Source organism: Lithobates pipiens, unplaced genomic scaffold (genome assembly GCF_037356315.1).
Source record: "Lithobates pipiens isolate NorthernLeopardFrog02 unplaced genomic scaffold, aLitPip1_a1.2 Scaffold_25, whole genome shotgun sequence".
Taxonomy (NCBI): domain Eukaryota; kingdom Metazoa; phylum Chordata; class Amphibia; order Anura; family Ranidae; genus Lithobates; species Lithobates pipiens.
In genome coordinates, this window is record NW_027507787.1 from 157,640,247 (window position 1) to 157,667,437 (window position 27,191).

A 27,191-nucleotide genomic window follows, 5' to 3' on the forward strand; every position below is an offset into this window, starting at 1 on the left:
CTACCTCACATTTCTAAAAATGAATGAGGCATGGATCTCGGAGGAATTCAACACATGTGACCAGTAGACCATGTATATGTCTATAAACTATTTTTTTAATCAAGCACAGACCTTCTTTCTTCATTTTGCTCACTTCCTTGTCCAAAAAAAGCACACCGTACTATATGTCCGTACACTCCTGTTTGAAGAGGTTTAGCGGTGTCATATTTCTACTAGGGCTGCTTATTATGAGGGGCTCCCACCATCCCTGTGCTGTGCTGACTTCCTCCTGGGGCTGCTTACGGTGCAGGTGTCAGTGCTGTATATCACGGTGCTGGTGTCAGTGCTGTATATCACGGTGCTGGTGTGAGTGCTTTATGTCACGCTGCTGATGTCAGTGCTCTCTATCACGGTGCTGGTGTCAGATCACTCTATCACGGTGCAGGTGTCATTGCTGTATGTCACGCTGCTGATGTCAGTGCTCTCTATCACGGTGCTGGTGTCAGTGCTTTATGTCACGCTGCTGATGTCAGTGCTCTCTATCACGGTGCTGGTGTCAGATCACTCTATCACGGTGCAGGTGTCATTGCTGTATGTCACGCTGCTGATGTCAGTGCTCTCTATCACGGTGCTGGTGTCAGTGCTCTCTATCACGGTGCTGGTATCAGATCACTCTATCACAGTGCAGGTATCAGATCACTCTATCACAGTGCAGGCGTCATTGCTGTATGTCACGCTGCTGATGTCAGTGCTGTATATCACGGTGCTGGTGTCAGTGCTTTATGTCACGCTGCTGATGTCAGTGCTGTATATCACGGTGCTGTTGTCAGTGCTGTATATCACGGTGCTGGTGTCAGTGCTTTATGTCACGCTGCTGATGTCAGTGCTCTCTATCACGGTGCTGGTGTCAGTGCTGTATATCACGCTGCTGATGTCAGTGCTCTCTATCACGGTGCTGGTGTCAGATCACTCTATCATGGTGCTGGTGTCAGTGCTTTATGTCACGCTGCTGATGTCAGTGCTCTCTATCACGGTGCAGGTGTCATTGCTGTATGTCACGCTGCTGATGTCAGTGCTGTATATCACGGTGCTGGTGTCAGTGCTTTATGTCACGCTGCTGATGTCAGTGCTTTATGTCACGCTGCTGATGTCAGTGCTCTCTATCACGGTGCTGGTGTCAGATCACTCTATCACGGTGCAGGTGTCATTGCTGTATGTCACGCTGCTGATGTCAGTGCTTTCTATCACGGTGCAGGTGTCATTGCTGTATGTCACGGTGCTGCTGGTGATCATCTCCTGCACCCTCTTCTTTGCCTACCCTGACCTTCCCTCTCCTCCATTGCCTTCATGCACTCCACAGTCCTGAATTGTCACAACAATTTCACCTCCCATTGAAGTCAATGGGGCCCGCCACGAACGTAACGGTTCGCAAACTATCGGCCGCGTTCGCGGTCCGTGTTAGTGAAACATCCCGTCGGAAGTTCGTCCATCACTAGTTATCACCCCTGTAACTTTTTTTTTTCGCTGTCTGTGCACCTCTTCAGAAGATTTCACCTCACTTTCTGTCCCAATGACAAATGTTTTTTGAAAACTTGGTGTTTTTAGTGAAACAAGGATTGGTTATAAAGCATCAGTGGAGAGGAGACATGTTTTTCCCATATCAACCCTTACAGGAGAAAATTTCCTTTCCTAGGGGTAGATTTCATCTCACTTCCTGTTGTCGCCTTCCGTTTGCAAGTAGGAGACGTTTGTAAGTTGGATGTTTGAAAGTTGGGACCTGCCCTATATGCTCTGCAGAAATTTGGGCCTAAGGTGTTGGTGTTGCCACAACACTGTAAGCCCTCACAGTTACTCTTGGTGGGCACTGGAATGCCCTGCTGTGAACTATTATATCAAGAATTGTAATTACATGTGTAGCGGGGGCATTTTGAACAAAGTGTCATTCATGTGTAAATTTATTTTTTTGCCTCAGAATGGTAATGGGGTTCTGAGGATTAATTATGTAGGTTAACTTTGACATCAGTTTGGCTGGGCTGTGTTAGAGTTCTGCCTGGTCATGTGTACAGATTAGCTTCCTCTTAGCCAATCAGTGGGTGTGCCGGGCCCCAATGAGGAGTCTGGGGAGGGGTATTTAATATGTTGAGGTCACGTGTTACGGAGGTTTGTTCGTGAGGCCCTAGCGGTCTGGTCCTGATTCTGGTCCGGGGTAGCCCCACAAGGGGTCCCAGTCACAGGAGCGTTTGTTGCTCCGCAACATGCTTCGGTTGGCTAACCCCAATAGACCCACCTGGTCTGGGTTAGGGATCCGTCTGTTCCCGAGTTTCGGAACCGGCTGGTCCGAGGCGCAGTAACTGAGGGAGGATTAAAGGCATCCGGGTGTGCTCTCGGCTTGTAGGGGCACCACAGCTCATGCAAGTGACCCGGGGAGGACTCTTCGGAGGAGGGCCAACAAGCTGGCATCCTGAGAAGTGCCTGGTTACTGAGTTGTGAAGGACATTGACGAATCCACGCTTTTTTCAGTACTGTCAAGGAGACCGAGAACGTTCCAGGTACTGAGGAAAAAGGTTCCTGTTCATTTTCAGTTACTTTAGTACTGAAAGCCCGTAAAATTACACAGGAGCCAGCGTCCAGTGGGAGGAGTCTAGGCTGATCTTTTCTATGCATGAGGCACTGCATGAGAGTGTGGTGCGGAAGTAAGAGGAGAGTCCATTTTTTCTCAGAGTTGGAGAAAAAGTTTGAAAATGCACTGAAATGCGGAGCTGTGAGACCCGACCAACAAGATGGATGCGGCGGACTACAGGGGACAGCGGCGACTTCGCTGGCTCCTGTGTCACTTATGTAGCGGTGACATATTGAACAAAGTGTCATTCATGTGTAAATTTATTTTTTTGCCTCAGATCGGTAATGGGGTACTGAGGGTTAATTATGTAGGTTAACTTTGACATCAGTTTGGCTGGGCTGTGTTAAGTTCTGCCTGGTCATGTGTACAGTGAGGTGCACATGACAGTCCAGAACCAGGCCTGATTGGACGTTTTGGGTATCAGCTTCCTCGCAGCCAATCAGTGGGTGTGCCAGGCCCCGATGAGGAGTCTGGGAAGGGGTACTTAAGATGTTGAGGTCTCATGTTACGTTCGTGAGGCCCTATTGGTCTGTTCCCGATTCTGGTCCGGGGTGGCCCCGCGAGGGGTCCCGGTCACGGGACGTTCGTCGCTCCGCAACATGCTTCGGTTGGCTAACCCCAATAGACCCACCTGGTCTGGGTTAGGGATCCGTCTGTTCCTGAGTTTCAGAAGCGGCTGGTTCGAGGCGCAGTAACTGAGGGAGGATTCAAGGAGTCCAGGTGTGCTCTCGGCTTGGAGGGGCACCGCAGCTCGTGCAAGTGACCGGGGGAGGACTCTTCGGAGGAGGGCCAACAAGCTGGCATCCTGAGAAGTGCCTGGTTACTCAGTTGTGAAGGACATTGACGAATCCACGCTTTTTCCAGTACTGTCAAGGAGACAGAGAACGTTCCAGGTACTGAGGAAAAAGGTTTTTGTTCACTTTCAGTTACTTTAGTACTGAAAGCCCGCAAAATTACACAGGAGCCTTTCAGTTACAACTTGTTCAAGCTCAGAGATTGCACAAGTTCTGAGTCAAAGCCCTGATTGCCATAATCTCTGGCTAGAGATTTGTTCAGCCTTGAAGTGCCCAGCTGCGAGTGGCTACTCTCTGGGTGGTACTAGAGACTTTGTTATATCTGCAATTCAAGGTCCCTGAGTTCTTTCACCCTTGCCCTCTGTTCCCATACAAGACTGTGTTGTTGGATGTTACCCCTGCAAATAAAAACCTTTCAAAAAGACTTTATTGGTGTCAGCGTCCAAAGTTGTTGGGTACCAACCCTGGGAACCCCTAGACAAGGAAGAACAAGCCAAGCGGAGGTAACTGGTAAGCCCAAAAAGTTAAGGCCGCCCTGCAAAGGGTTACGGCCGCTACACATGCCATTGTTGAACAGTGGTAGAAAAATTGGGTCTTTGGTGGTGGTGCTGGTGTCGCAACACTGTAAGTCCTCAGTTACTCTTGGTGGGCGCTGGAACGTGCCCTGCTGTGAAATATTATATAAAGAATTGTAATTACATGTCCCTGTTGAACAGGGGCAGAAAAATTGGGCCTTAGACACTAGTACCACAACACTGCAACACCTCACAGAAACTCTAGTTGGAGCACAGGAATGAGCCCTGCTGCAAATTATTGCATCAAAAAAATTACCAGTTACACTTACCGGTAACGGGTTTTCTAGGAAATCTTTCAGGACAGCACCTGAGAGATGACTGGTCCCACCTGGCAGGAAACACAAAACAGAGTTTAAAAGTCCCGGCCCCTCCCTCCGACCCTCAGTTATGACAAAGTATAGGCCCACACCAGTGTCAGAGGGAACATTCTTTGAAGAATGCAAACATCATCAACATTCAACGGTAGGGAAGTAGGCCTGCCGTCCTGGAAGATTTCCTAGAAAACCCATTACCGGTAAGTGTAACTGGTAATTTTCTCCAGTCATCTTCCAGGATGGCACATCTGAGACGATGAGCAAGAAGTTCAGGCCTACCTTAGGGTGGGACCACCGCCTGTAGGACCTTCCTGCCAAACGCCAGGTCCTGAGGGGTGAGGGGAAAACAGCTCCACTCTGTAGTACCTCAGAAACGTCTTATGGCTCATCCATGTTGCTGCCTTGCAGATCTGAACGATCAAAGCCCCCGGGAGGTCTCTCTGCTCAGGAGGTTGCCAGAGATCTAGTTGAGTGTGCCTTAAGGTGGACTGGTACTGGCTTACCCGAAAGCCTGTAAGCTATCGCTATGGTCTGTTTGATCCACCTAGCTACTGTTAGTTTAGAGGCCTGCAAACCCTTTCTCTGGCCAGAAAGAGTGTTTCAGCAGATGGTTCGATCTCCTAAATTCTCTCACCCTTTCTAAACATATTAGGAGACAGCGCCTAACGTCTAGGTGAAATCTTTCTTCCTTCTGATTTTTAGGACTCTGGCAGAAGGATGGAAGGACAATCTCATGTGACCTGTGAAAGCCAGAAGTCACTTTTGGTAAAAGAGGATCCTGACTGAGAATTACCCTAACCTCCAGGATATGCAAAAACGGCTCTTTAATCATCAGAGCTTGTAGGTCGCCAATCCTTCTGGCTGTGGTAATGGCCAGAAGAAAGGCCAACTTAAATGACAGAAATCCAAAGGAAACTTGAGCCACCGGCTCAAAAGGCCCTTTCGTCAAGGCATCCAATACCAGGGATAAATCCCACGATGGGAACCTAATTGTCCTTACCGGGACTAACCTCTCCCTTGCCAACAAAAACCTTTTTACAAGGGGGTCTTGAGCCAGCCTTTTGTCAAAAAGTACAGACAGGGCCGCAACCTGTACGCTAAGGGTGCTAAACGCTAACCCCTGGTCCACTCCATCCTGAAAGAAATCTAGAATGGTTGGAACTGTTTGGAGGACTTCCTCCCTTAAGTGCAGCCAATGGAAGAAGACCCTCCAGACTTTTGCGTAGATCTGTCTGGTGACCTTCTTTCTACTGAGTAAGAGTATCAATCACTTTCTCTGAGCATCCCCTATCCCTGAGGATTTCCCTCTCAAAAGCCAGCCTGTCAGAGAGAGAAACCCCGGGTCGGGGTGAACGACTGAACCCTGGCAGAGGAGATCTCGCTGTACTGGAAGACGCAGCGGAGGAACAAACGACCATCTCCATATGGTGGGAAACCAGGCCCTCTTCAGCCACCAGGGGGCTATCAAAATGAGTACTCCCCTCGACTGTGACAACTTCTGCAATACCCTGGGGTATGAGCATCAGGGGAGGAAATGCGTACGCCAGAGCGAAATCCCACCTCTGAGCAAAGGCGTCCACCCCCCGTGGATCCTTGCTCCCTGGTGAGGGAGAAGAACCTCCGAACCTTCGCGTTTTTTCTGGCAGGCAAACAAATCTATCTGTGGCCTGCCAAAATGATGGCATACCAGAGCGAACACTTCCTTGTTCTGCTCCCACTCCCCCTGATGAACGAGCTGCCTGCTGAGGAAATCTGCCTGAAGGTTGAGTGATCCTTTCATGTGAACTGCTGAAAGCGAGAGAATATTCTTCTCTGCTTCCTCCAGGATTTCTTGGGTTAACCTCCTCAACCTGCCTGATCTTGCCCCCCCTTGGTGGTTCAGGTAGGACACCTTTAAAAGGTTGTCCGAGAAGACTTGCACCTCCTTGCCTGGATCTGATCCTCAAAGAAGCTTAGCGCCTTTCCAACTGCCAGGAGTTCCCTGAAGTTGGAGGACGCACTGCTCTGACTGCGGTTCCACGACCCCTGGGCATACTGGTCTCCCAGGTGAGCACCCCAACCCCAGGCACTTGCGTCCATAGTTATAGCTACCGGATCCAACTGTGACCAGGCTCGACCTCCCGAAAGATTGTTTGTGTTGAGCCACCACTGTAGGGAGTGAACTACCCCTTCCTTGAGCCGCACTCTTTCCTCTAGAGCTTCTCTTCTGCCGCCCCAAGAGGAGAGAAGGAAGGCCTGAAGTTCCCGGGAGTGGAGTTGGGCCCAAGGAATAGCCGGGATACAGGAAGTCATGAGCCCCAACACTCTCATGATGTTCCTTATTGAGGCTTCTCCCCTTAAAGGGGCATCTACGCTTCCAAGTCTTTAGCTTAAGAAGTTTGCGCTCAGGCTCTTTCCATTCACTTAGAATTACATCCTTAAGGGACTGGTGTACCGGGAAGGATCTAGCCTGCAGCTTACCCAGACCCCTATAAACCCTATCCTGGGCGGATACCTGGGCAAAGGGCATCTGAATGTCCTCTGACGCATAAATGGCTTTAAGACGACCCTCCATATCCTCAGCTGAAAAAAGGCGTTCCCCAGACCTAGCCTCCACCTGGCTGTCCTGATCAGAATCTTCCTCACGGGAGCTTAAGTCAGAAACCTGACCCTCCTCCTCTTTTGAATGGTAGGGGTCGGTTCTTGGGACCCTCCTGTATAGGTGGTGGACATATCCTCCTGCGAGGGGGGGCTGTCTCTTCCTGACGGGGTCTCAACCTAATGTTTTTCAAACGTATTCCTAAAGGACTGGAGGGTTGCTAGCATCTCAGACTGCAGCGCCCGGCATTCCTTCACTACCTGTGCGGTCTCCTTGCCTGCAAGCTTAAAGGTGCATTTATCACAAAAAGGCTTGCTGTGGTCTTGCGGGAGTTTATCATTACAATATCCACAGCGCCTACACTTGGAAGTAGCTTTGGGTTTAGACCTACTGTTGACCCCTGGGCAGGACATTCAGGACTTATGAATGACAAATAAGCCATTACGCTACCCAGCATCTTTTGGATGGAGGGAAATAGCCCCCCCCCCCCAAATCCCGTGCCCCCTCCTCCAGCCAGATCACTCACCCCCTGTGGTGACCTCGTTGGCTGCTTGCTCAGGTGCACCCTCCTTCTCCATACTGTGTCGTCTGTCTAGCAGGACTGCAGTATCTTCCTGAAGCTCTGTGCACCTCCGTCTCCCCCCCCCCCTTTCACCGCTCTGCCTGGCTGTCCTCCGCTGTGTTCGTTATGCCAATTATTGCTTAGAGCAGCTAAAAACCTGCTCCCTTCATTTGTCCTGTGGAGAACGATGTGTCCCCGACGTTCGGCGCTATTTTGGTGAAACTCAATCCCCAGAAATGAGCTCATCATGGCACAATGCCACTTCCGGACATGAAAGCATCAGTCAGGCGGCCACCTTCTCCACCGCTCCTTCTGACCGATGGTTCCAAGGACAAAGCACAGGAAGAGACCATGGAGGAAGAAGAGGAGAGGGTGGAGAGGAGAGGTGTGCCAGAATCACCAGTAAAAGCATTTGAGGAGTGGTGGCGTCACAACCACCAGCACTACTGCACCTTGTCCTGCATCCTTCCCGGCTGCCAGCAGAGTCACCCAATGTGCCGTGAAAGATGGGCAACGTCCCTGTCCATGCCTACTGGACCATGAGTCAGTGGTAATATGCACCTTATCGCTGATCGCCCTGTCCAGCGAGGCCAAGACATTGCCTTCCACATGCCGGTAGAGAGCTGGAATTGCCTTCTGTGTGAAAAGGGGTGTTTGGGAACCTGCCACTGAGGAACCGCACATTCCACAAACACAGAAGAGGGCAGAGTCTACCAACTGAAAAGGCAGCAGTTAAGCTAGCATTCAACTGCTGGGAGTGAACTTTTTAGTGGTGCAGCAGCTGGGGCAGGGAAACTTGCCTGGTACAATCGGACGTCGGTGTACCGATAGATTGCCTGCATGTTCTTGGCTGTGACATGCCTAATTCTACACCTTCATTCCTCTCAGTACAGGTTTAAGAGAGGACTGAAGGTATAGTGGGGTTGGAGATCCCAGCTGATGTGGAGCAAGGAGAAGTCTGCTTTGTTCTTTGGTGTGCGTCTTTTAGGTACACTTGCCAATGAACTGCATGGCAAGTCGACATATGTCCTGTCAAGGATGTGGTGCCCAAGAGGCTGATGTTTTGGCCATGCAAGATACACTTGAGAAATATGTTGCAAATAGCAGCGGTGCGATCTGATGCGCTCATCTCAAAAAAGGCCCACACCAAAGAAATTTTGGACTAACGCGCAGAGACAGTAGCACCCTGCATATGCGGAGTGATTCAGTCTGTGTGCTGCCCTTATGCTGGCCTCTGGAGGGCATCCTGCCTCATTGGAGATGTGACTCCTCCTCTCCTATCAGGCACCCACGTGGAGTCCGTGGCCTCATCCCCTCCCTCATCACTGGAGCAAACCTTTCAGTATGCTGCAGCTGGGGGAACATGACTGCCAGATTGCGGTCCTTGGACACCCCCTCTCTGGGCTCACGTTACTGCCTTCCTCTACATGGGTACCACCAGGGCCTTCAAAATGCTGGGCATCCTCCTGGAGCATGTACCAAACACTGTGGTCAAACAGCTCAGGAGACTCATGGTGGGGCTAGGTAAGGAGTGACTGATGCCATTGAGCCGAGGGAAGAGGCCACGTTGGCAGCTGCTTTGCCAGACAAAGTACCCTGAGCCTGGGTGAGAGCGGTTGAGGGCTTGGTCATCCACTACCAAGTCTTCAGCATGTTGCGGTTCAACACAGCCAGCTGCTGAAAAAAAAAGGACAAGCGTGTCCCATGGCCACATGCTGATGAGGATGCACCGAGTCCAGGACCTCTAGACAGAGCCTGCCTGCCCTCTTATTGGCTCGTGACTGTCTGCCTCTCCTTGTTGGCCTTCCAGACATACTAATGGCCTGCAGGGAGATGTAGCTGCACCAAGCTGGGACACACATATATACATGAATACCAATTATACTGCAGCTAGGAGAATAAACTGCCTTCCTGTAGTATTAGTGTATGAGAACACCAGCAATTGTATTCAGGCAAGCTTTAGGTGCACTGTGCAAAGGACACAAAATACTGCAGCTCCCTGCCTGTATTTGTATGAGAACACCGGCAATTGTATTCATGTAAAGCTTTAAGTGCACACTGTACAAAGGACACCGTACACCAAGTGAAAATAATGCGCACACACACACACACACACACACACACACACACACAGGATGCCTATATATCCTCTACACACTAACTGAAGCCAATTGACTCGCCTGCCTATTCTATCTAACTTAAATCAAATGACACTGTCCATCTCTCTCCACCACCACAACACATTATAAGGCTGCCTGCATGGCAACCTTGTTTATAGTGTGGGGCGTGTATTAAACCCCCTGAGACATAATTGGCCAAAGCCACCCTGGCTTTGGCCAATTGTGGCCCTCAGTTTTTCTGCACTGTGATTGGCCAAAGCATGGGGGTCATAGTGCATGCTTGGCCAATCAGCAGCCAGCAATGCACTGCAATGTCACAGTGAATTATGGGCCATGACGCGCCACTTGAATTTGGCGCGAACGGCCCACAACATTTGGAAATTCGCCGAACAGACGATGTTAGAGTCGAACATGGGTTCGACTCTAACACGAAGCTCATCCCTATTCCGGAGTCGTTTTTCTGACCACAAAACCGCCAAGCACTCAAACACTGACAAATTCAAAAACATGGCTCAGTGTTTAATGTTTTTGATCAATTGGGGGGGGACCCCACACCCTAAAAAATGCTAATAAACGGTATTGCAAAAACATTAAACAGCTCACTGCAAAACTACTGCCATTTTTTAATGTTATTTTAAAGTCCAGTGTACATGGAGCCTTCTAAACCATATTTATGCTCTTCAGCCTCATAACCACCAACTTTCTCAAGAAAAAGCCAAACCTTTTAAATTTAAAAAAAGCACGTTTATTGGCACAAGGAAGGAAACCTTCAACATAAAAAGTACACAAAGACAAAACAAGTTATTGCATGGTACCTTGTAATATTCTGATATGGAGCAACAACTCATCTGTATACAGTAGTATTATTGACCTCTTTATTGCTGAAATCAGTTATATTCTTCCAGCAGCCAAAAGGTTAATGGTAAACATTCCAGTGTTAATATTACAGCCATGGAATCAACAGCCTTAATGTGACCATACACAGGGCAGGATTGTCCAGTAAGCTTTTTTTGATATCACCATGCCCATTTTTTGTGCCTTGAAACCTTGAAATCCACTAAACATTTGACTCCAGAACTGGAAGCATGTGCATATGCATCCTACAAATGCATATGTTTTTATGATTCAGGGGTTCTGTGGACAGTACAAAGCCAAAAAAATAGAAAGGTTTAGATTTAGAATTTCCAACATCTGTAGTGTACAGATAGCCTGGAAAAATAATTTCTCAAAAGTGGCCAAAAGAGGACACCGGATAAAAAAAAAAAAAAAAAAAAAAGGGTTATATTTAAGCTGCTACCCATTCCATTTGAATGCCACTCATTCGTGGCTGTTTAAAACCCTGCCTACATTGTTCAACACTCAGAAAAAGGCCAAACAATAGTTAAGGTTCTACCAAATGCTTGGGATCTGGAATATCCAAAGCATTTTTTTAATCAAGCCTTTCCATGTATGGTCACCAAGGCTGCACCAACACCATCAGGACTTTTAAATATTGCTTGTTATTTTAAACATAACTAGTGCATTGTTCCCTATACATTTGGGCATGCAAATAACTCAGCCCAGCCCTGCAGTATACTACAGGCTTACAGGATCTTGCCCAGGAAAAAAAAAAAAAGATACAATGTTGGAATCTTAATGGGTGTTATCATGCATTTAAAAAAAAAAAATCTTGAAAGCCAAAAACACTCAATGTGAAGATAGCTATGTGAATTTTTTAACAAACGGCCATTTGCTACAAATTTCAACCCAATTATATTTACCATTCCAGAATGGAAGACTGGGCGCTTCCTTCTCATCGGTGGCTGCAAAGATTTTTGCTCCCCTTTACAAACAGGCCCAGATTGTCTTGTATATTGAACAAATTGGCAAGATTCATCAGAAAGGGACACCAAATTCGGTTTGGTCTGTATGAAAGGTTTTAAGAGAAGCAAAAATATTTTATGTGGTTTTGTATAGTGAAGAGTTAGACCCTCATATTTATTGGAGTCTTAACCCCCCTAGGGGTGATTTTACCTTACTTCCTGATCTATGTGGCATCAGTCACCACAACAGGAAGTAGACAAATCTTCTAATCATTGAGAAAGGCAGCAGTAAAGACTGTTGGAGGATCTAAATCTTCCCACTTCAAGTCAAAGAATTAAAGTTGTCAAGAAAGCCAAAATTCACAGATAAATATGCAACAGTTTCAGAACTTTAATACTGAATGTGCTGTGTGGGGAGTAATTTTTCCAGTACCTGTCAAGACTTTGTATTCCTATGGAATACTACCAGCTATCTTCAGCCTCCTTCAGCCCAAGAGGTCTGATCTCAGAACAAGTTGTACAGCTCAGTTTTAGAAATATATGTCAACACATTTTCAAATGCTTAAGTAGTTAGTTCTCACCAAGTCATCTCAGGGGAGACTGTTGGGCCTTGACAGACCTTTCTAACTCCAGGTACTCTGGGGTAAGTGCCCCAAGGAGGAGGCGAGCCAAGGAATGGCACTGTCCTCCACCTACTTCACAAAGGTGGCAAGAACCCAGCACTGGACACCTGCAACACCTCAATCGAGTTACACTACCAGTTGCAGTGTACAAGGTGGTCTTCACCTACCACTTTATCTACATTCAATGTAAACATCCCAGATTCTACACAACTTATTGCTACTCAGACCCATCAACTGAGATTACACTGCATGGGTTTGTGCTAGAACAATCCTCTATTAAGAGGGTAAAATTCCATACCCTCAATTTTACGAGAGTCATAAAATACATTTTCTCTCGGTAGAATTTGTGTAACTGCAACAGGACATATCCAAGTTTGTAAACGTAATCCAAGTTTTGGAACAGCAAACGTAAAGTCTTTAAAGCATAGGATGCAACTTGTAGGTTGGCACATTGTGTGCCGTAGACTAGTGACACCGTCTATTGTATTGCACTTTGTTTTAAAGTCTGTATTCACAGTTTAGTCCACCGTATCTACGGCACATATGTCAGCAGGAAGAAGTCGCAGTGATTGGACTGAGTTTAAGTTGGTGTACAGGAGACCTGAGAGGAACAGGGGTCAAGACAGAAGTGGGGAAAGTGAAACAAGACCCCTCAAAGTGCTGGCCAATGTTCATGTCCTCGGCGAAGAAGGAAACAGAGTCTCTTTTGCAAGACATGAGGGGGCCACTGGGTTTGGAAGAGAAGATTTCAGACTCGTAGTGAAGGAGCTGGCCCATGAAGCTGAAGTTGGGAGAAACAAGGCTACGGCGTTGCTTGATGTACTCAAAGGCCTCCTCCAGGCGAAACAGTTTGGTCTTCATGAGGTAGGCCATACATATGGTAGGCGACCTAGAGATGCCAGCCTCACAATGAACTAGGACTTTGCCTCCAGAGTGTCTCACAGTATCTGCAAACAGATCAAAATTACACAAATAAATACAACTGTATGAACACACCTATGCAAAACAAAACATGTGCCTCTAGTCCTATGCATGCGTTGTGATGCAGAACTGATATTTGAATATATTTGATGAAAAACTCTACGGTCTGCCTCCACCTAAATGCTATACAAGTGCTCAACTCCATGCATGCACAGTGCAGGATAGCACTCATTAAAACCCATGAAAACAAAGCCAAAGTTGCTCATCACAAAGGAGGGTTGTTTCTCAAATATTACCCCCAACCCCCCCCCCAGGGCTTATGACATGTGGTTATTACATTTACAGCATCTTAAAATGGCTTCAAAACACATCTGTATAGACATTGGCTGACCTCTCCCAAGTTCATTCTGGGGTGTATATTAAACACACCCCAAGAACAAAATACTAATCAAGCCAAGGAAAGTACCTGTTGACCACTAGGCATTTAGAGGGGTCAGCAGTCACCAAGCCATTAACCAGTTGTATTGCCCAGTACAGGCTTTGTCCTCAGACACAACAGAAGTTGCCTCCTATTGAAGACAAATTGCCCATGGTAGAGCACTAGATCCTGTAATTACAAAGCTGTTCTGTTTATGTCCAGCTTTGAAGAATTCTCTAATGGCCTTAAAACAGCCACAAAGACTTTAATGGTTGGACTTTAGGGATGATAGTTGTAAAAATGTTTAAACCCCCGAGCACCCTGTATTATGCTGCTATCCATTATGCAGTAACATTCAAAATGTTCTTGTGTAACCTGAAATTAACCTAAGACAGTTCTTTGCATAGAATTGTTCTACAACCTTTTAATAATCTGCATTGATTCCAAGTTGCTAACCCGGTCTGAAGCCTTTGCATATTTGATACAGATTTTTGAAGACTTGGGTAGTCCAATTGCATTTTCTAAACATTGCAACTGAGATTTTTTTGCGCCATTTAAACTAAAACATTTTTTGCCTGTTCGCACTACAAAAACATCCTCTAGATCGGTTCTGGATGTGTTTCCAGATGCTCCATCTCCAAACCCTCCTCCACCCCATTATTTTTTTCCACTGTACTGGGGTCTGCTGCATTAGATGCATTTCTAGTACTGCATTCTAGTACAGTTCTGTATAGGAAAAAAGCAGCATGTTGTACTTTTTTTCTGAAACACTGGAAAGCACTAACCTGGTGTTAACAATGCCAATGCAAGCCATAACCTACCTTTCATGAGAAAAAAAATAAAATAACTGCACTGTGGTGGGAATGGACCCTTATCAGGAAGGCTGAACTGCCAAATTTGCAAATTTAATACAGACAACATAGAACTGCAAAAGCAGGCTAAGTTTAGGGAGTCCATTTTTAATTTTCACTTTTAATCACAGGCTAGAATTACCCAAGACTCATTTATCCAAATCAAAAAAAAAAAATCTAAAATCTTTAAAGCCCAAAGCTCAGAGGGGAAAAGTAAAAGTGACACAATGAGCCAATCAATTCTGGTGCAGTGCATGGAGCATGCCGAAAGGGTTAGAGCAGAGTGACAGATTAGATCAGTCTGCCGCTTCTCCTTTCACCGTTTAGTCATAGGCTGGGAGAGGGACAAGACCTATGTGTTTTACTTAAACACAGCAATGAACAAAAATTAGGCCAAATAGTGCTGTGGCAGAGCTGTATAAATCTCAGGGCTGGATATGCAAAAATACCAATCATTTGGCATGTAAATAGTGTGTTTTTTAGCAGTTTGCCTGGAGCTCAGCTTTGAACAGTGTTCTGCACTACATAACCTAATACGTGGTATGAAAAAATTTCAGCCTTAGTAAGAAAAAATGAGAAAATCCATCATGCGGAACATTTTTATTTTAAATAAATTAGTTTCTCACTATGCAAAGAACAGCTTCACTCACCTATAAAATCTATAGCCTCTTGGAAGTGGCTACTGATATCTGTGGTATGATTGTCTTCCACAGGAATCCATTTGTAGTCATATTGGTCTTTGTTATATCCAGTACTCTTCCTAGAGACGTTGAGTAAGGCAGTAATGCAAAGGCCGGAGAGGAATTCATACTTAGACGCGTGGTAGGCACTGCCAAGATAGAGGAATGGAAGGATCTCGACCGGACTGCCCTGAAAAAGATAATATGAACAAAAGCTAAGTTTCATCAGAAACAAATTTAAAAAAAAAAAACTTGAGTCTGTCATAAGTCCAGTGACCTCTAGTTGGGGCTGGGTGTTTGGAAATGTGTGTGTCTGTCTATGGATGCACACAGATCAGCTTGAGAGCTTCCGCAAGTTGCTTGATATGGGGGAACATAGAAGGGGGAGCAGCAGATAGTGCCAGTGGGGGACCCCAGAAGATGAGGTAAGGGGCCCCTCTCTGCAACACCATTGTACAGAGCAGGTAAGCATTAAAGTCTTTATTTTAGGAAAAAGAACATGACTTCACAATCAATTGTAGCTACAGCTGGAGTTCAGCTTAAAAAAAAAAAAAAAAGCTATAGTATGTCAAACCTTGCGGCTATTCTAGGTCTGAAGCTATATCTGTATAATGTTTTATTACGCACACATTTAAATGTTATTACATGCACAGAACAGAGCTGCCACAAAACCCACTAATATTGATTGTTCGGTGACTAGAATAGCAAAGTGGGTTCTTCAAGACTATGAGTAATATTCATGATGAAACAGCGCCAATCTAAAAGTGGAATGTTGTGTTATATTTGTGATCTTTGGCTTTGTACCCTGGAATTAGAAGCCAGTGAATCACATTAAACCCACACAACCTCCTGCTGTCCAGCCCACATGGATGAGGAAAGAGGCACTGAAAAACGCCTCCATTGCTTCCTACCCCAGGTAAGCACAGTACCTTCAAGCATAACCCAGATCAGGCAAAATGCTCATACAAAAACTCATGCTCACACTCTTCCCCCCCAATCTGGCTAATCTCAAAATCTGTGCTTTTAACAGACAGGATGCGCACTTGACTTTGTAACCTCTTGTTACAAACAAGATGGAGCTGTCAGTTACCCTAATCCTTTAAGCCTCCTAAAGTATATGCCGCCGTGGTCTTAACTGCAGTTGACATTAGGAGCAGAGGTGGCGGTGTCAGGGGGGATATCAACCAACATTAGCCCAATTGTGCAAAAATTATATCCTTGCGCTAAAATAACCCAAAAAATGCTTTGCAAGTATTTCTGCTACAAGATATAAAACTACATTTTACCAAAAAAGAGCTAAAGGTCACCATTGACACTCTTGGTAGGGTCAGGCGGGGGGGGGGGGGGGGGGAATTCTAACAAATGTAATGGTTTTGCTAAGCAAGAGAAAAAATGCCGTGCATTTCAAGGGCCCATTTGCACCTGTTTACTTTGGGGTGTTTAGGCAACACCTTATTTTGCATGTTAACAAGCATTTATTTAAAGTGGTTATAAAACTCTGAAATGAAAAAGCAGCAAGGCATAGCCTTCTATAGCATGTACTGTATGTGCCTCAGTCCAAAGCTCCTAATGAGACTTGTCTGCTGTCTCTTGCCTCTGCTTTTTCTTTTGAGAAGTTATGCCAGCTCAAAGGGATCCTAGGGGGACAGGAGAGGGGTGCTCCAGCACACAATGTGTGACTGATATCCTCAGCTGTGCATGTTTACCAATGAGACTGTAGAGGGAGGCATGTCCCCCCCCCCCCCCCAACTCAGATCTCAGATTACACTCAGTTTTACTACTCTATGCTGTGCAGTGTGATGTCAAATCCCCAAACCCTGCCTCTGGAAGCTCAGAAATGCCATGTAAACTTTATTTTGAAGGGCTGTACAGGAGAGAAGACTGCAGATAAACAGGTACAACTTATATGGGAGGGTGTTTCATCATCATCTGAGAGCTAATCACATCACTGGGTATATTTAAGGATTTACAACCATATTATGACAGGCTGCCAAGGCACCAAATAAGACAGGCAAGCCTACCTTGTGTCACGTTTATGTACATTTACTTTTAATATCTTGCAGCAATTTACAATATAAGAAAAGCCACACACTAGGTTTCTGGATAGCTTGCCATCCATCATTTTAAACGGTCATGGATGCACTTGAGTTTCCCATTACACATCCGCTACCAGGACAATCTCGCCATCAATAATTAAGTGGAAAAAGGATACGGCAGGAAGGTGCCTGGGTAATTATAGCGCCAAAAGATATACAGATCTATAGGGGAGAGGAGATGAGTCAAATGCTATTTTCTGCTTTCAGCCATCTCCTCAGCATGGTCCAGCACCACACATTTTCAAACAGGAAGCAATAATATCTCTATTGATCTTCAGAAGCACAGCCTTTCACAAGCCCATATCCCGCTAATGGAAAGAAGCTTAACGGGCGGAAAGGCATTTGCACAAAGCTTAACCCTTGCAGGGCTTGCTCAGCTGCAACAGTTTAAGGAAAATTTTCCCTATATTTCAGCTATTCTCTATACAGAAGAATTGAGGAGCAAAAACTTTTGAACAACTTTCAGTATCATTTGAAAGAGCAGGTCAACCACAACTGGCATTTCAGTTTTCGTTGGATGCTGAAGATCAATACTCCCACCACCTCAAATACTTACATCTTCCTCAATCTAACCAGCTTTGATGTGTGCCCTGCCCACAAAAACCTCCAATGCACATACATGCCACTGCCCCATTAATTTCTATGGGCAAGCCATACTCTACTGGATCACCCGAGCAGGACTTCTTACAGGTACTTATATGGGGCAGTCAATTTCCACAGTGCTTTACTTGGCCATGGCACACATTTGCAAAAAACTAACACCTGTCGGGGACATTAAGAGAGACTGTGTGACATCTGGCACATAGATGATAGCTGGTTGAAGACAAGTATTTTAGCTGGTGGACTGGGGGTGGATAGAACTGATTAAAGTACAATTTTACAATGAGTAAAGTGCCCCTTAAAGCCCAAGTTTACTCCACAAAAAAAAAAAAATTAAAATTAAAAAAGAATATTAAAAAACAGCACAAGGGACATTACCTTCAGTGTGTCCCTTATGCCATTGTATTTTTTGCCAAAATCTTCCTCCCCAAATGCATTTGCATTTGGAATTATATATTGATGTCTGATGTATAGAGGACATGCATTTATCCATTGGGTATGCAAACCAGGGAATTCCTTTCATTTAGTAGGGACTCTCATTTCTTTCCTCTAAAATGTTTAGGACAGGAAGTGAAATCTCCCCAACAAGACAGCAAAAAACTGACAGTTTAACTCTTTCCTATTGAAGGATCCTCAAAGATCACAGCTTCAGCCAGTTACAGTCAATTTCTAACAGCTTAGATTAGAAACACCTGCTGTGCATTTACATTAGAGGAATGACAGCCTGCCAAGATTCTGCCTTCCGTAGAAAATAAAAAAAAATAGTTGGGAATGTGTGTTATGAACCTTGAAGGTGAATTTCCCCATAATGCCAATAGCTACAGAGGTAAATGAGGGCTTGTGTTAAAGTGCATTTACTACTTTGTTCAGAATATGCAATTGTTAGCCTGAGCAAAGGTTTACTTTAAAAACAGGGATGCACCTCAAAAACATAAAATAAAGGCAAATTGAGAGAGGAGGAGAGCCCTGTACCTGATCATATGATGGCTTGTGGAAGGAGGAAAGCTTCTCACAAAGGTGGTTCGGAGTGCTGTCATTTTCTTCCTGCGATAAACTCTTCTGATCCACACAGCATTCTGGGTATTCTGTGCGAAAAGATTCAAATCCACCTGAAGGACAGAACAAGTTATTACAACAATGAAGTAAAATGATAATTTATTCATATTTTAAGGTGTCTTCAAAGGAAAAAGTCTATATGCAGCATATATGGGAGAAGCCTTATTGCTCAAGGAGATAAAGCTTGATCTTCAGTAATCAATTAAGATTGCTAGACCTCAGTAGTTTCCTTGTCAACTACAAGTACAGTAAACACTTGTTAGTTTATGGATTCACAGTTGCCACCCAAGAGTCACACATTTTTCTAATTGGGAAAATGTGGGAATCCTGAAAGAAAGTTACATGGAAAATATTGGGGTTGATTTACTAAAACTAGAGTGCAAAAACTAGTGCAGCTCTGTATAGAAACCAATCAGCTTCCAGTTTTTTTGCCAAAGCTTAACTCTACAATCTGAAGTACTGATTGGCTACTATGCACAGCTGCATCAGATTTTGAGTGATCCAGTTTTAGTAAATGAACAATTTTTATTATAGGCATTTCGTGCCATCAATCTACACAGCTCCTTACATACTATACATTCACATAAGTGATTCATAGGCGATATATAATCAGATGCAAGTTTTGTTCTGCACCATTCTGGAAAACCAAATGTAACTATATAAAAAGTGCTACTTTTGTAACTCATGCAACACTTAGTTACACAGCAGACAAATCCCTGACCTCCCAATGTACCTACACCCTGTTCCCAAAGAAAGGCACAGGGACAATTATATAACACTTATTTCATATACATGGGTTGATTAGTACATCTAATATGATCAAGCCGTTTACAGAATGCACGGTGATCATCAGCTAGGTGGTGACACATCAGTGCGATGCAATCACTCCTTGTGTGATGATAATTGCCACCAGAGCAGGCTGTTCCAGACCGTCCCCATCTGCCCTGCATTAATCCCAGCTCATGGGATAAAAGAACTGCAGAGAGTCAATAGGAGGCGATTAGCAATTTTGCCTCCTGTGGGGGGGGGGGGCAGGCAGGAAGGTAACCCAGGACAAGGGGAGGAGATCTGACAGTGCTAATTGCACTTCACTGAATTGGAAACATCGATAGACAAGCCTTTCATTCAATTAAATGGTTACAGTACAGGCACCATTAAAGGGACCACTATAAACAGAAGTAAACAATACATTATACACATTAGGTAAAACAACTAAAATCGGAGTACAATCCCATCCACCCACACCTATCAGCAATTGAGATAGGTGACATTCTTGTGGTGTCGCCACTTAAGGCAAAAGGAAGCAGCAGAAATTACAGTTACAGCACCTACTAGATGCTGACCACTGAGGGCATACAATCTGGTCACCAACCTTTCTCATGGAAGATGGCTGTGTGAATGATTAAGCCATGGATGGTATGAAAATCCTTAAAGAAACCAGTTTAGGGGAAATAAAAAGCTGCATACATCAACCAATGCCCTAACAAATTGCAATGATTGTAAGAAGAGGCAAGTCCTTCTGCCCAACCAGAGCACTTATGGCATATATGCAGTTTTCAATTTGCTGGAAAGTCTGTTAAGGTTCCCAAGGAGGAGATGACATGCCCAGTTTGAGCATCTTAAAAATCTATAGGAACATCTTGTGCTCTAACCAGAATTATTTTTTATTATTATTAAAAAGTCACTCTGCTACACAGTTTAAAGAGGAAGTAAAGCCATCAGGGTTTATGCTTTACCTTTGCAGGGAGACAAAGTAGTAATGGGCTACTATGCATCAAATAGTAACCCATTATGTCTCACTTACCTGACACAGGAGCCAACAATGTCACCGTTGTCCCCTGTAGCACAGAGTGTCTATCTACTTCCGGGTATCGCTGCTCTGGAGCAGCGATGCCATCACTCCCGCACATGCGCACGGGAGCCGCCACTAACGGCATATCACTGTTAGCAGCGGCATGCTACCAACTGCGATAGTGTGCCTGCGCACTGCTGTCTACGGCGCATGCGCTGTAGACAGCAGTGCCTGTCTTATTGTAAATATCTCCTAAACTGTAGGTTTAGGAGATATTTCTTGGACCTACAGGTACGCCTTAAACTAGGCTTACCTGTAGGTCAAAGTGGTTTGTAAGGGTTTACAACCACTTTAATAAATGAGGGAGAGTTCTGCTGATTCCCATTATCCAATCATGTGCAAGCAAACATTTTTATTTTTTTATGTTCCTTGCATATGATTGGGTATTCTTTGCAAAATAAAGCTTCACCTCATTTACTAAACTCTGGCTCAAATACCCTTGCACAGAGCAGTCCATTTGCCTTTAGGAAATTAACCCAATTGGTTCCTTGTGCCGCTTTTCCTCATGCTCCAGGTCTGCTATACAGGGACTACAAGAGGCAATGTCGATATTTGTGTGCATAAAAAAAAATAAAAAATAGTTGATTATGTATCAATGACCTTCCCGCTGACCCGTTACCTAAAACTTGACTCCTCTATAACTTCAGTTACATCAAAGTTCTATTGTAATTGTTTGTCATTTATGCTCATACCCTTATGTGAAAAACAAAAAAATGACTGGTGTATTACTTGAAGCCACCAACTTTGGCTTTTTTTAATGGGGTATCACCCCGTCTTTCATAAATATTTTAAAAAATATGCATCGATCAGAGCTGTACTCCCATCAGTCTAGAGTTTAGCTGTAAGGGTTCCTTCATGCCACAAAGTTTAAACCAATAACAGAATGCATGTGCGATCATTTCATTGTAAACAAGGATTGGACCTTGTGTAGGGCCCCGCTAATAGTCAGATTGTGTCTGCCCTTCCAGATGCCCCCTAGTGTCTGGGTCCAGCTTAGCAGACAAAAATACATTAGATAACACACTAGTAATCCACTAAACAGACAAGCTTATACATAAGACAGATCCAGATCAGTAGCCAAGTGCCAGATGAGCCCAGGAGCCAGCTCAATCAGCCAGACCACTTCCCAGCCTTATCAACAGTTCTGCTGTGCAATTTACATAACACCTCTGCTATTTGCATCCTAAATGTCACAAACTGCAAGGACAACTACAACCCCCCCCCCCCCCCCCCCCTCCTGACCTGCCACTAACCTCATCCTAACAAGCCATATCCTACCAGGGGAAGCTGCCTCCCCCCAGGGGGTGATGACTTTACAGCCCCATTAACAAGCTGCAGATTATTGCACCCATTGTAGGTACAGCTGAGATACACATCCTACTGTGTGCCATTAACCCCTTACAGCAGAGGAATAGAGATGATTCAACTAAACGGCTTCTTCCTGCAGCTGATGAGACACTATTTATGACACATCCTGATGAAAACAGACATTCAACTCTTGACACGAAATGTTTCAGTATCCCCCCCCCCTTCATTAATTTACAAGTGCTTGCTTAGTTCTTGCCTCGACTTTTCACTTTAAAAAATATGTTTGTTTTCCTCACCACAAGCACGGAAAGAAAGACTGCGCATAGTCTTTGCACTAAGATTACACCAAATCAAAGCTGGATTGTACAAATCCTTTAGATTGTAAGCTTTTATGAACAGGGTTCTGCTAACCCTGGTCTTGATTTTATTAGAACTGTACAGTCTCCCTCTATTTTGTATAGCACTGCACAAACTACTTCGATCTTCACAATCTGATTTTATGCTGAATTCAAAAATTGTCAAAATCCCTCATGGGTTCTTTAAGGCTCACCATGCCTTTCAATGTGACTGTAGAATCTATTTACAATCTCATTTAGAGTTAACCAAAAAACTATGCAATGTGAAAATGTACCTAAACTTTCCAGTTTGTATCCAAATCAAGAAGGCATCCTAAAAATATGTTTCCCTTTGAAATCTTATAAATGACTACATCGGTTTAGGAGCAGGATCAGGGGTTGATTGTCATGTTTTCTTTTCCTAGTATCGGAAAAGATGAGAAAAAAAAAAAAAAAAAAAAGAGAAGTCTTGATAAACTAACTTATGCAGTTCTTTTTTGTATAATGCAATATTCTTAAAAAAATAAAAATAAAAAAAAGAGCCACTTAGACTACATAGCTGTAAAGACTGTACAGTCACGTTGTATTCTGCGTGGTTGGCTGTAGTTTGCTTCCTGTGCCATATACAGGATGAGCTCGTTTCCTCTCCACATTATCAGTTTCAGAATTCTGGAAATCAAATGACAGATTCTAAAACTGCAATATGGGGAAATAGACACCTCATCTGAGACAACCAAGTCATAACTGAAATATCACAATTTAGCTGAAAAATATGACACAAGTCAATCGTTTTAGCATTGCTGACATCCCCAAACTAACAATAGTTCCCTGACAATTACTTCTACAACTGCACTCCCATAGTGAAGAAGCTATACTTTCATCAGTAATTGTTAGGATTTGTTATCAATGATCATTAATATCAGTCATAAATAAGGCTAGACTAGGACACAGTATTTATGTATATCAGTAAACTATAGATAAGGAAGATATGAGAACAGATCTGTAGCAAGATCCAGCGAGGATCTCATGAGAAGGGAACTGAGAAGTGTGTACTATAAAATAATTCTCTCCAACCACAACTAAATCAAGGGATAGAAATAGTCTAAGTTCAGGCTATGAAAAGTACAAAATGTACTAACATAGTATACAAAGTATTTGCCCCCCCCCCCCCCCCAATAGTGTTTCAGATGGAGGAAATGAGTCATGCTTGATGCAAAGACATATGCTCCAATGTAGAAGATATAGGAAGATTTTTTGTAACCAGGTTATCTCCACTTAGCAAATTAAATTTTTCCCTAAATATAAAAACACACACACACACACACACACACACAGCTTAGCAGTCATCCCTTGTGCAGCAGAACCTCACCATCCCCATTATAAGGTCACTGTCCTCCAGGGAGCAGATCCCCCACATTCCCCTTCTATAGAGCAGCAAGCAGGTCTCCTGTTCCCTACAAAAAACATTCACCCTTCAGGTGGAGCTCTCTCCAGCTCCGTCTCCCTATAGGCATCAGATCCCCCTTCTATAGGTACCATATACCCTCCCACCCCATATAGGCACCTTAGTCCCTCTATAGGCAGCACATCTTTATCCCCTCTATTGGCATTAAACCACCTATATGCATCAGATCGCCTCTAATTATTAGAACCCTTATTGGTAGTAACCCCCCTATATGATCAGATTGCCCTAAATAAATCAGATCACTGCCATCCTATTAAGGCATTAAGTCCCCTATAAACAATGTTTCTCAACTCTAGTCAAGTACCCCCACCCTCCTACAGGTCAGGCTTTCAGGACTCCCCTCAAATGAAATATGGCTGTGGCAATTACTAAAGCAGTGAAACTGATCAAATCGCCTATGCAAAATAACAGAAGCTTAAAAAACATGACACGTTGGGGGTTCTTGAGGACTGGAGTTGAGAAATATTGTCCTATATGATAGGATCCCCTCCATTCTCCAAAGGTATTAAATCCCCTATGGGTAATAAACCACCTATATAAAACAGATCACATTGATTCTCTTTAGGTAGTAGACCCCTTATATAGTTGCATAGTTAGGCTGAAAAAAATAAATAAATAGGGACGCAAGTCCATCTAGTTGAACCTATATGATCAGACTCCCCCCTATGGAAATCAGATTACCATTAGCCTCTAAGTATTAAATGTCCTATAGGTAGTAGATATTCCAACTCCCTATAGGTATCAGATGCTCCCCATCCCCTCTATAGGTGTCAGATCCCTGCAATAGACATCAGATCCACTTCACCCCCTCTATAGGCATTGGATCCCCTATAGATAGAGCCCCAGACACCCCCATAAGTATTAGATTCTAATAGCCATCAGACTGCCCTAAAGGTAGCAGACCCCCCCCCCCTCCCCATAGGTAGTAGATCCCCTCCATCCCACTATAGGATTTAGAGGCTACTATTGGTATAGGCTCCCCTATAGGAATGACAACCCCCCTGAAGGTAGTACATGCCCTTCTCGCCCCTTGTAGTTAGTAGATCCCCACTCCTAGGTAGGTAGTAGATCCTCCTCAGGTAGGTAGCAGAACCCCGACACTCACCCTTCAGGAAGCAGATGCGGGGCGCCCCCGGTAGGTTGCTCAGGGTGGTGATGACGATATGAGCCGGGCTCTCCTTCAGCTTCTGCCACCTCTGGCTCCTCTCATCCAGGACCACCACCACCGACACCTGTCCATCCCGGAGCCGGCAGCGAGCTCCCTCCTCAGGCACCACGAAGTGCAGCGGAGCGGCTCCCCCCCGGGCCCGGCGTAGCAGCACAGAATTCAGGTTGACGTTGATGGATCCCCGCACGCTGGAGGCGCTGAAGGGCAGATAAGGGCGGCAGTCCAGCACCAGGCACCGGGAGAACTCCTTCCTGATCAACCGGTGTAGCCGCCGACTCTCTATAGAGGTGACCTTCATGTCTGCTCCGCTGTCGCCGCTTTCTCAAGCTCTTTAAATGACACTTCCGCTCCGGGGGATCCCGCGGACGCCGCTTATATCTCATCGGGCCGCCCGCCCGTGACGTCGCTGCCCATATATGGAGAGTCAGGACTTCATTCATGGAGTTGTGTGTGGCTCCGCCCCTCCTCCTTCTTGGAGAGTTCCCCCGCTAGAGGGAGCTGTGAGCCGAGCTTAGTCTATGCACACAACGGGTTGCGCTGATCAGTCGGCCAGAAATTGGACATCATACCCCGGCCTGCTGTCTATACAATCTGATTGTACAATTTCTATACAATTCTCTTTTCGGGTTCAGCCTGCGAGTTCACTGTTTATTGCCTGTGTGCGTTTTTTGGGGTTTTGTGCACCGAACGCATATGGATGCATTTTGAACTGCACTCCGACTGCATAGACAGTTCAAAATCAAGGTAATCCTATAGTCATAGTTCACATCATTGCAGCGCAGTTAAAAAAAAAAAAAGTAGAGCATGCTGCATTTTTTTCTGCACCGCAAATGCAGGGAACGTTCTACAAACGCACTTCGATTGCACTTCACTGTGTCCCTTTAAGGCCTCATGCACACGAGACGCAGTTAAACGCGCGTTCAGATGCAGTTGGACAGTTTTTTCAACTGCACCTGAACTCATTCAATGTTATCCTATGTGTCCATGCACACAGTCTCGTTTTTTTCCGTTTATATGCAGTTGCGTTTAATCTCGTTTTTCCAGAAGCAAAAAAATGCGTTCAGAAACAAAAATTTCTGCGTTTCAGACGCAAAACGCGGCTAAACGCGGCTAAACGCGGCACCCGCGTTTAGCCGCGTTTGCGTTTATATGCGTTTTTAAAGGTGACCTTTTTTTTTACATTAAAAATCTCAAAAATGATTGCAAATTATGAAAAACCATTAGAAAAATATTTTAAACAATTGCAATTGCAAGTGGACAATCCACAACTTGTGGCAAGTGACGTGGCAAGTGGACAATCCACAACTTGTGGCAAGTGACATGGCAGGTGGCAAGTGATGTGGCAAGTGGACAATCCACAACTTGTGGCAAGTGACGTGGCAGGTGAAGTGGCAAGTGACGTGGAAAGTGGACAATCCACAACTTGTGGCAGGTGACGTGGCAAGTGACCTGGCAGGTGACGCGGCAAGTGACTTGGCAGGTGACGTGGCAAGTGGAAAATCAACAACTTGTGGCAGGTGACTGGCATGTGACGTGGCAAGTGGACAATCCATAACTTGTGGCAGGTGACGTGGCAAGTGACGTGGCAAGTGGACAATCCACAACTTGTGGCAGGTGACGTGGCAGGTGATGTGGCAAGTGATGTGGCAGGTGATGTGACAAGTGGACAATCCACATCTTGTGGCAAGTGACGTGGCAGCTGACGTGGCAAGTGATGTGGCAGGTGACGTGGCAAGTGACATGGCAAGTGGACAATCCACATCTCGTGGCAAGTGACGTGGCAGGTGATGTGGCAAGTGACGTGGCAAGTGGACAATCCACAACTTGTGGCAGGTGACGTGGCAGGTGATGTGGCAAGTGACGTGGAAGCTGACGTGGCAAGTGACGTGGCAAGTGGACAATCCAAAACTTGTGGCAGGTGACGTGGCAAGTGATGTGGCAAGTGGACAATCCACAGCTTGTGGCAAGTGACGTGGCAAGTGGACAATCCACAACTTGTGGCAGGTGACGTGGCAGGTGACGTGGCAAGTGAACAATCCACAACTTGTGGCAGGTGACGTGGCAAGTGACGTGGCAGGTGATGTGGCAAGTGATGCGGCAAGTAGACAATCCACAACTTGTGGCAGGTGATGTGGCAAGTGACGTGGCAGGTGATGTGGCAAGTCACGTGGCAAGTGGACAATCCACAACTTGTGGCAGGTGATGTGGCTGGTGACGTGGCAAGTGGACAATCCACAGCTTGTGGCAGGTGGCATGGCAGATGACGTGGAAAGTGGACAATCCACATCTCGTGGCAAGTGACGTGGCAGGTGACGTGGCAAGTGATGTGGCAAGTGGACAATCCACAGCTTGTGGCAAGTGACGTGGCAAGTGGACAATCCACAACTTGTGGCAGGTGACGTGGCAAGTGACATGGCAGGTGACGTGGCAAGTGATGGGGCAAGTGGACAATCCACAGCTTGTGGCAAGTGACG

At 45.3% G+C, this 27,191-nt stretch overlaps 1 protein-coding gene across 1 annotated transcript; it reads right to left on the reverse strand.

Moving 5' to 3' along the window:
* Nucleotides 1–10,264: 10,264 nt before the first annotated feature.
* On the reverse strand, nucleotides 10,265–25,075 carry DUSP5 (dual specificity phosphatase 5). Its single transcript, XM_077455062.1, has 4 exons — nucleotides 24,655–25,075; nucleotides 18,506–18,642; nucleotides 14,808–15,027; nucleotides 10,265–12,914 (listed from the first exon to the last, which is right to left on the reverse strand). The coding sequence occupies exons 1-4, from the start codon at nucleotides 25,013–25,015 to the stop codon at nucleotides 12,514–12,516; spliced, it is 1,119 nt and encodes a 372-aa protein (XP_077311188.1). The 5' UTR covers nucleotides 25,016–25,075; the 3' UTR covers nucleotides 10,265–12,513.
* Between the last annotated feature and the right edge of the window lie 2,116 nt (nucleotides 25,076–27,191).

Excerpts from the sequence above, each read along its gene's own strand:
- DUSP5 (XM_077455062.1), bottom strand. The coding sequence starts at position 25,015 with ATGAAGGTCACCTCTATAGAGAGTCGGCGGCTACACCGGTTGATCAGG. Across the intron at positions 18,643-24,654 it reads CCGCATCTGCTTCCTGAAGG|GTGGATTTGAATCTTTTCGC; the intron begins GTGAGTGTCGGG and ends TCTGTCCTTCAG. Across the intron at positions 12,915-14,807 it reads AGAGGCTATAGATTTTATAG|ATACTGTGAGACACTCTGGA; the intron begins GTGAGTGAAGCT and ends ATCTGTTTGCAG.